Source organism: Clupea harengus, chromosome 19 (genome assembly GCF_900700415.2).
Source record: "Clupea harengus chromosome 19, Ch_v2.0.2, whole genome shotgun sequence".
In the NCBI taxonomy this organism is placed as follows: Eukaryota; Metazoa; Chordata; class Actinopteri; order Clupeiformes; family Clupeidae; genus Clupea; species Clupea harengus.
The window spans coordinates 9,447,504-9,457,503 of NC_045170.1; the positions used below are offsets into that span (position 1 = coordinate 9,447,504).

Genomic DNA, 10,000 nt, shown 5'->3' on the forward strand with positions numbered 1-10,000 from the left:
ACATGCATTATGTTTAATATTATTTTTCTTTATTTGTGTGTGTATTTTACGTCGGTTACATGGTTGTGTTTGTGTCACTGAGGTGCTCATCATGAGCGTGTTTGTGCATGCATGTCCCCCCTATCCCTGTGTGATTATGTGTATAAGGACTGTCCCCCTATCCCTGTGTGATTATGTGTATAAGGACTGTCCCCCATCCCTGTGTGATCGTGTGCATAAGGACTGTCGCCGCCATTGGTTGCCGAGTACCACAGGGTCCCTTTTGTTCTTCAAAGACATGCTCTCCTCACAATGTCATCCCCTCACAACCTCTCATTTAACATGCCACTCGCTGACATCATCACCCGACACACACACCCACACACACACACACACACACACACACACACACACACACACACCGCCTGCCCCCCCACATCCCCTTCTCTTTACCTCTCGAGAGGTGGGGACAATGCTGCAGTGGGGAGAGAGGGTATATGCATGATAATAGCGGTAATAACACACACACAACAGTACAAGATGGCCCCGACTAATGCAGTCATTACGATCCATATAATAAGCCCTCCTGCGTAATGCATTTAATAATTGCGGTGTGTTATTACACAGTGTTATATGCTCCACTACAATGTAAAGGCTATTTCAAGGCCGCTGCATACAAACGAAAGTGTGGGTCGTGAAGCTGTGAACTACATAGATGGTGTCAGCGTGTGATTTTTGTGTCTGTCCAGTATGGTCTCCACCTCCTTCTTCATTGTGTTAACCTGACAGACGCATATTATAGTGCGGCCAGTAGGCTTGACAATAATGGCAGAATAGGCAGCCTCGTCTGGCGTTTTAGCGTAGTTCATATGTAACGCACAGAGCTGTCGACAGTAGCAGTGCTCAGACGGCAATTTGTCAACACTTATGTCACTTCCATCCACATTTTGATATTAGAAACAACAACAACCTTAAAGAGGTAGTTATTCGGTGAGGTGCATATCAAAGCCCCTGTTTCTTCTCTACTCTCACTATACTACTCACTTCTTAAGAGTATGTACTAATATTCCAAAACCCAAACGTCTGTAACTTAATTAAATCATCAACGTTATATTTTCGCCCTTCTCTGGCTGGGTGTTTTTTACTTACCTTATATGTTATTGGACTTGGAATGAATTGAATAGTCCTTGAATAGAATGAATCAATGAATGATTAGAGAATCCATTCAAAATGACAATGTTCATTAAAGCCATTCACTCACACTAACACTGCAGTAAGCCATGTTGGTGACCTACTCTGTATAAAGGGAAATCATGACATGTCTTGCTTTTTAAAAGTTGAACAAATCCTTTGTGTGGGTGTGTGTGTGTGTGTGTGTGTGAATGTGTGTGTGTCCAGAGACTTACAGGGTGGGTCCAGCCTGTCGTTTAGCCGTCTGTTCTACGACGAGCGCTGGTCCAAGCACCGGGTCGTCACCTGTCTGGACTGGTCGCCCCAGGTAGCGTGACCTTTGACCCTAACCTCTGATAGGTGTGTGTATCTGTCTGCCATCACTTGCTCATCTCTGGGACATGAATCTGTTTAGTGTCTGTCAATGAAAGGTGGGTTTTGTTAAGTCTGCATTTTGAGTGGTTTTCATCCTGGCGTCTGTGTCTTTATTGGTCTTTACTGTGTCTTTACTGTGTCTTCAAAGGTACTTAACTCTCAGTGATCTCTTGAGTTGACTTCAACTGTGTTCTATCAGTCTTCTTCTTCTTTATATATCACACTATTATCTCTCCTCTATTTTTGTCCTTTTTTTTACCATAACCTTCATTTTACAATACTACACAATATGTCTGAATTATGTAAGTGAAATTGCGGGCCACCAAACCAAGGTTGTTGCTAATCTCAATCCAGACACACAATCATATGACTACAGTTGGAGCCGCTGAACACAAAGCGGTCCCAAATATTTTAGGAAAGAAAATTAGAACTTAGAAAACTTTAAATTAAAAGAATTGAGAAAAATGAACTACAACAGTTTACTCCTCACCTGACACCCCGTTCCCCCTCCTGCAGTTCCAAGAGCTCATGGTGGCCTCCTACAACAACAATGATGATGCCCCCCACGAGCCCGACGGGGTGGCCCTGGTGTGGAACATGAAGTTCAAGAAGTCCACGCCTGAGTACGTCTTCCACTGCCAGGTACAGTAGCTAATATGTGTACGTGACGTGTGTAGCACATATGCTGCATCACGCGTGGTCACAAAGACGGTCATGTCCACTGCTTGTGCTTATCTCCGTCATAACGTGCTACTGCACTATATTCCACTGTGAAGCACCCCTGTTCACCTTCATCCATTGGAGACTATATCTATCGACGCTAAAATAATCTAGTACAATAGCGAACGCAGGACACGCTGTACCTATAACTCAGCAAACCCAGCACAGCACAGCACCTTTGAGAGAAACTATCTATACCACTAAAAATATACCACAAGCGAAAACCGCTGAATCACTGCGGTCATATCTGAAGAGAGCAGACGAGCATGAAAGTCCTATAACAGGAGAGACCTACCTACAGTAGGTAATGGCATTTTAAGCCTGTGCCCTCGTGGAATGTACAGTGCCAAAGCCATGTTGAGTGGTCTGTCGACATTTTTCAAGAGGGAAGAATGCGCTAATTGGCCACCCCTAACCTATAGGATGTGGCTGCAGAGCACACAGCTGTAAACCAGGGGGCCCGAGCCGGTGGAATGCTCCCTCGTTAATGACGACATCAACGTGAAACTGAAACATAAGTCGATGTGTGTAATTAAAGTGGTTCCTTGGGCTTGAATCGATGATGTCGCAGCAGAACATGATATCTCGGAACGAGTCCGTTTGGGTTGGAAATGGACGAAAAAAATCTAAAGATGAGAGGCCCTGAGGTTTCGCATGGAAGAAAAAAACGGAAAAAAAAACACGAAACGATTCGTTGTCGAGGGTTTTCTTGACATAATTATGAAGGACTCGGGGACGACCCTGGAGAAAGACGACTGACTAAGCAACCTCAGGAAGCGGGCGGCGGTGCCGAGCGGAGAGAAGCGGAGAGGAGGGCGAGGGCCTCCCTACTCCCACGAGAGCCATATTATGGAGACATTTATGTAATAAAAAGATGTGGCCAACCACTTCCTAATCCCGCCAGCCACATGCCGCTCGCCCACCCACGTGGACTGCCATCTTGGTCTCCGACGCCCTCCATCTCTCCATATATCTCTCTTTTCCACCTCTCCTTCATACATGCACTCCATCTCTCTCTTAGGCACTCACTCGCTCACTGTCCTCCTCTCTCTCTCTCTCTCTCTCTCTCTCACACACCTCCTGTCTTCCACACACACACACACACACACACACACACACACACACACACACACACACACACACACACACACCTCCTGTCTTACACACACACATATACTCACTCTTTCCATCCCTCCCTCACCCTCAGCCTCTCTGCATCTCTCTGTCTCACACACACACACACACACACACACACACACACACACACACACACACACACACACACACACACACACACACACACACACACACACTCACATGCACTAATACATGTGGCCGGCTCCTTGTAAGGGGAACTACGGACGGAAGCGTTGGTTCTTTTAAAGCGCTGCGGCGCGAGCTGATTTACGGCTGCGTCTCCCTGCCTCGACAGGAACCTCCAGTAGCAGCGGCGGCGGCGGCGGCATCAGCTCGTTCCCACTCCTAATAAATGGCTCCTTGAAATCTATCTTGATCCCCTCCGACAGCCCTCTTTTGGATGTGAGGGGTTGGGGGGGGGTGGCTGAGGGGTGTGGGGACGGATGGAGTGATGAGGTAAACGAGTATCGGCTTACGCGGATGAGTGTGGATCCAGCGGCGTGTAAAGGCAGCCCTGAATGGCGTCCTTTGACTGGAGGCTGGGGACTGGGGAGGGAGCTTAGGGGAGGCTCCAGGAGGCCCCGCCGGCTCCTCGCTTCGCGCTCCTCTGTGGGCCACACACTCAAAGCCCAGATAGCCGCACCCCACGCCACGCCACGCCGAGACGAGAAGGAAGAGAGCTGTTGCACTCGTGCTCTTCCCCTTTTCTCTCCTTCTCTGCATGTGTCTGTGTAAACACATTTGAGCTATTTTTATTTATTAATTTCTCTCTCTCTCTCACTCTCAATCTTTCTCTCTCTCTCTCTGTCATATACACAAACACATGTACAAGTACACACAAATATATTATTTCTCATGCATTTTTTTTGCCTTTTTTTCTCTTTTTCATACACCCCCACATTATCTCTCTCTCTTGTATACATAGAGATTCACACAGGCAAATTATTACTCTTTCTATTTTTTCCTCTCTCTCTCTCTCACACACAGACACACACATCACGCTGATCTCTGACACGTAGGCCTTGGCTGCAGGGCCTCAGACCTCAGCCTGAGCGAGCGGCCGCTGTAGAGACGTGTGGTGAGGGGACACATGTGCTCCCATAAAGAAGATAAACAAATAGAGAGAGAGAGAGAGACGGACAGATAGAGAGAGAGAGAGAGAGAGAGAGAGAGAGAGAGAGGAAGACAGAGAGAGACAAACGGAAAGAGGAAGAGAAAGAGAGATGGGAGAAGCAAGAAAAAAGTCGAAAAAAACAAAATGGCACCTCTGAAACTCTGCTCTGTCAGTGTGGCTTGGGGCTCTGCCATCCCTCCTTCTGCATGAGAGGGGAGAAGGAGAAGAAGACGACAAAGAAGAAAAGTGTGTGTGGAGGAGCGGGGGGTTGGAAGAGGAGAAGCAGTCAATCTCCAATCGCTTGGCACGAGGGGGGCCTGCCTCTGTGTGTGTCTGGAGACGGATGAAAGGCGGGGGAGCGCTCACAGAAGTATTGTTTTTCGCTCTGGGCATCGTGCTCATAAACCGGGGCCGCTCCTTCCTAGTTATCCAGGGATCAGATGCTTCTTAATGTGCGAGCATGTTCTGCCGCTTAACCCTCCAAACCACAGGGAGGGTTTGTCTTTCTTTTTCCCTTTCTTTCTTTCTTTCTTTTTTTTTTGCTTTTGTTTTTTTTTCCTCCGTTCATTCGTTCCTTCCTTCTGAGGTGAGCGTGTGTGTGACCGCCACACTCTCGCGTTCGTCTGCGTCTTTTCAATCACACACACACACACACAGGCCTTGGTGCAGCTTAGTTTTTCTTTCGGTCTGTGTCTCTCTCTCTCCCACGCAAACACACGGTCGGACGCTCTCTCTTCGTACACAAACACACACACACACACTTTTGGCAGACTCCTCAGCGGAGTTCAGCATTTTTTCAGCCATTTTTCCAGATCTGGCCACAGCCACCACTTTCAAGTGCTGGATGCTCTTCACCATCCCCCTTCACCACAAACCCACCCTCTCAATCCATATCTCTCTCTCTCTCTCTCCTCCTCCTCCTCCTACCTTCCTCCTCCTCTCTCTGGCGGCAGCCACAGACCTTCAGAGAGGCGCTGTCCTGATGAGTGTGTGAAGAAGAGAGGGTGGTGGAAGGGTGGGGTGGTTCTCGTGTGGTAAGCCGCCCTCTAGTCCTCTCTTTCTCTCTCTCTCTCTCTCTCTTTCCCTCTCTCAACCCTCTCCTTCTCTCTCTCTGGGAAGGCCTGTGCATGCGTTCGCACAGCAGGCAGGATGCTCTCTTACGGGTCACATGACTCTCTCAAGTGGGTTTGATCTGACCACATCAAGGCCCCGCCTCTGCTGCCGCATCACCCACTCAGCCCTTCCCTGCCCAGATGCCCCCCCCCCTCATACCCACTCAGCCCTGCCCGTCACCTATGCGCCACCTTAATCTCTTTCCTTCTCTCTCGCTTGTCATCTCCTCCATCTCTCTCCACACAGACTCTCCTGACCTCCCTTCCGAATCTTCATATCACTCTCCCTCCTTATATTACTCTCCATCCCTCACTCCTGAACCCATCTCTCTCTCTCCCTCTCTATCCCTCACTCCTGAGCCCATCTCTCTCTCTCCCTCTTCACTTTCTTAAAAAAAAAAAAAAAAGAAACATTTCCACCTTGTTTTAAATGTTTGACCCCTAGCCCCCGTCTCACATGCCAGTGGGTTGGGAAGCCAGAGGTCTGGCATGAGACCTGAGGCGAGGTGAGGGGGGTGGGGGTGGGGGTGGGGGGGTCTTGAGGCATCCGCCTGTGGTCCATGGGGGCTCATCCCGCCTCTTGCAGGAGGATGTTTTTTTTTTTTTGCGGCTCTGGAAAAGCTCAGCGTGGAGATCCCTGCAGAAACCACACGGGATCAGGAAGAGGGACCAGCCAGCAGACCTTCAGTCTGTGTTAGTTTTATGGCTGACTTGTGCGCTGACACGCCAGTGACAGCACAGAGATGGCGAGCCCCCGGGTTTAAGAGCTGATCTCATCCACAGCCTCAGAGTCTTAAAACTCAAATGTAAATATGAAGACAGATTCAAAGGAAACTTTATTAGCACAAGAGAGGACTGACTGGGTGAAGGCCACAGCCAACGTAGAATTTGAAGTCAAAATAATGTTTTAAATAAAGATTTTCTCCTGAGGAGACTCCCCACCTCCGCATGTGTAAATGTAGCCATCCATATTCAATTTGCTGAATCAGTCGCATATAATCAAACCAGAGCAAGTTCGTTTTTACACCTGTTAAACACAGTAGGCGTATTTAGCTCAACTCTCTATTAGGTAATCACTCATCATTAATCATAATAAGTTGCAAGGCAAATATTACCACTTAATAAAGTAGACTAAGATTTTTTTTGGCTGGCCTGAGGTAGTGAAAGAGGTAGCGAGTGAGAGAGAGAGAGAGAGAGAGAGAAAGAGAAAAGGATTTGCTGAAAGAATGACTGCTTGTGTTCTTTGCATTCTTTCTCCTTTTTATTTTCTGAAACGGAGATATGGTATTACACAAGCAGCGCCAAAAACCGCAAAGTGACAAAATCCGCAGGGCGTCGTTTGAAAAAAACGAAGGAGAGAAAGAGAGTGAGGGAGGGAGGGAGGGAGATAGAAAAGGATGCCAGCGGAGGACGGCAGAGTCCATCTGGTCCTGATAAGTGGTGCTGAAAGCCATATGATTGTGTCGGGGCGGGAGTGTGCTGGGAAGGGGGGGGGGGGTTGGTGTGGGGGTGTTCTCTGTAGCTCTGCTGGTGAATATGCTGTCTGTAACACACTCACTCCTTCCCTAACAAATGGCTTTGACTTTCTCTCTCTCTCTCTCTCTCTCTTTCTTTTTTTTTTTCGCTCTTTTTTACTCAGAAAAAGAGGAAGAAATAATTGGTGGGGAGGAGCGGTGAAGAGATGGAGCGAGAGGTGGGAGGAGGGAGGAGAAAGGGGGGAGGGGGGAAGGGAGAGGGGAGAGGCGACGAAGGCGCGTGTGTGTTTCTTCTTCCTAATCCTCCACTCCATGCCATCTCTCATCATAGCTCTGCCTGTGTGTATTACTCCAAACAGAACACTTCCCATTAATATAATGCCGTCTGCCTGGAGCACTTAGCTGGCCTCTGATGCTATTAAAACACAGGGGCTGGAGACATACACACACACACACAGAGGGACTGGAGACATACACACACACACACACACACACACACACACACAGAGAGGTGAGAAAACCTTGGAGAGGGTTTTTTATTTTTTTATTAGCAACACCGTCATCCTTGCTTTCAGACTCCCGGAGCAGAAAATTGTCTCTAAATGGTATTTTTGCTGAACCTGTCACTTCAGACATCATCTCCCTCCCGCTCGCTCACTCTCTGGGCTGTGCACGCGGGACTTCAGGAGGTACTGATGAGAGAGGACCACTGAATGAGAGTACAGTCAGGAAGGAAGAGCTAGTGGGAGATGGAAGGACTAATAATTCATAATGAAATAAGTGGAAGAATGAATGGATGGATGGATTGGAAGATGGGTGTATAGTGGATGGATGGATGTGTGTATGGTGGATGGATGTATGGATGTATGGATGGGTGTATAGTAGATGGATGGGTGTATGGTGGATGGATAGATGGATGGGTGTATAGTGGATGGATGTATGGATGGATGGATGGATGGATGAATGGATGGATTGGAAGATGGGTGTTTAGTGGATGGATGGATGGATGAATGAATGGATGGATGGATGGGTGGGTGGGTGTATAGTGGATGGATGGATGTATTTCGTTGAGATGCATCATAATCAATAAATTAAAACATTTAGTCACAGTGTCTGTTAGTTGATGTGGAATAATCCCAATTCAGAAGGTCTGGGAGTAGATGCCGTTCCTTCAGGATGATAGTAAAGAAGCACTGGCAGCAAACAGAACTAAATGAAAAGGCATGGCCTCCCTCAGCCAACGCTCGCTCGCTCTAATACGGCAACCAGGCCCAGGAGTCGGTTTCAGTGCGTTGCCTCGCGTCGGCTAATTTCTTCTCTGGCAGAACCCGACCAAACTAGTCTACTGGGACAAATTGAGCCCGACCCAGTAGCAGTGCTGCAGACGGGGGTTGGGGGGGGGGGGGGGGGACAGCGCACGGGCCACTCCACGGTCGCGACTGCTGAAAAACACCCGACAGGATTGGCCCACTTTAGATGGGGGAGCTGATAGAGGGGGGAAGTGCTCTTTTTTTTTTCTTGGACATATGGTGTGAATATATGGCCGATTTCTTTCGTTTCTTTTTCTTGGTCCTCCTCCTCCTTTAATGTCGGAAGGTTGGCATGTCTACATTGCCTGACTTCAGATGGAGTGAGAGAAGGAGAAAGAGAGAGAGAGGGAGAGAAAGAGAGAGAGTTCGGATGACATGTCTGTGCAGTGGGTCTGTGATTCATTATGTCAGCGTTGTGGTTCTTGACATATTTAGGTATTTGTCTCGCATTTGTGTTAATGAGATAAACATTCGATGCAATTTTATGATAGGAGATATGTCAGCAGTGCGCAGATGGCTTTTCGTCAGGCTGGTTTCCCAGCAAGGCCCGTCATGAATCCTGTTGAAAAGTGAGACTCTCGTTCATGTTATACTGCGTGTATCGGTTCTGCAGTTTCAACAGCGCACTACTGAAAATGCCTCGCCCAAGCAGAATCCTGACGTGCTTTCTCTGACGTTTCACAATATGGGATGAGTTCTGATCCACACTGACAGATTGTGTTCAGTTGTTGCGTTGTTAATGCACAGTTTTACATGTGTTATTGTTTCCACCAAGACGTTGACCCAATGACCTTACTAACTTACTATTACCCGTATGTCATAGCCATCTGAGCCACAGCACCAATGCTGCATGACTGCACAACTAATAAACATGATGTTTTGATCAAATGTGCGCCAGCGTCGGAGGAAGAGGCGTTCCATCCCCTCCGCGAAGGAAGAGGGTTCTGCGTGCCACCTGATTGGCTGTGGGCACGGAGCATCTCTGTGGTTGTGGTGCAGGGGAGGGTTCTGGGTCCTGATGCGTTCATTAGGGGCACTGATTGATGGGCTTGGATGGTGGAGGGACTGGCCTCTGGTCACCGTGACCCACGACTCGCGCTCATTAGAGAGCTAATGAAGCACAGCTCTGTGGAGTAAGTAGCTGATGGATGGGGAGAGAGGGAGAGAGAGAGAGAAAGAGAAAGAGAGAAGGGGAGGGAGGAGAAATAGAGAAGGGGAGGGAGAGAGAGAGAGAAAGACAGGGTAGAGAATGAGGGAGGGAGAGAGAAAGAGGGAACAATAGAAAGAAAGAGCTGGATGGAGAGAGACAGAAAGAATGAGGGAGAAAAGGGAGGAAGAGAGAGATAGAGGGACAGAGAAAGACAGGGTGAGGGAGAGAGGGACAGGGAGTGGAGAAGGAAGAAAGGAAGAGAGAGGAGAACTGGAGAGGGAGAGATAAAGTGGAGAAGAGGTGAAGAGGTCAGTGCTGTGGCTCTGATTGAAATGGTCTTCAGGCCACTCTCAGTCTCTCAGTTAACATGAAAGACTAACAGAGGGCCAATAACACATGAAGTAATGCCAGACTGCGCTCGGAAAAAAGACAGGAGGAAAAAGAAGAAAAAATGTGCT

The 10,000-nt window shown here is 48.2% G+C and overlaps 1 protein-coding gene across 9 annotated transcripts in view; it reads left to right on the forward strand.

Moving 5' to 3' along the window:
- Positions 1 to 10,000, forward strand: part of LOC105904926 (cytoplasmic dynein 1 intermediate chain 1) — a 70,709-nt gene that overhangs the window by 37,622 nt on the left and 23,087 nt on the right. For all 9 annotated transcript variants that reach the window (XM_031585694.2, XM_031585695.2, XM_031585698.2 and 6 more), the window contains 2 exons: positions 1,378 to 1,477; positions 2,041 to 2,166. In XM_031585694.2, the coding sequence (XP_031441554.1) occupies positions 1,378 to 1,477; positions 2,041 to 2,166 (226 nt within the window). The remainder of the gene's footprint in view (positions 1 to 1,377; positions 1,478 to 2,040; positions 2,167 to 10,000) is intronic.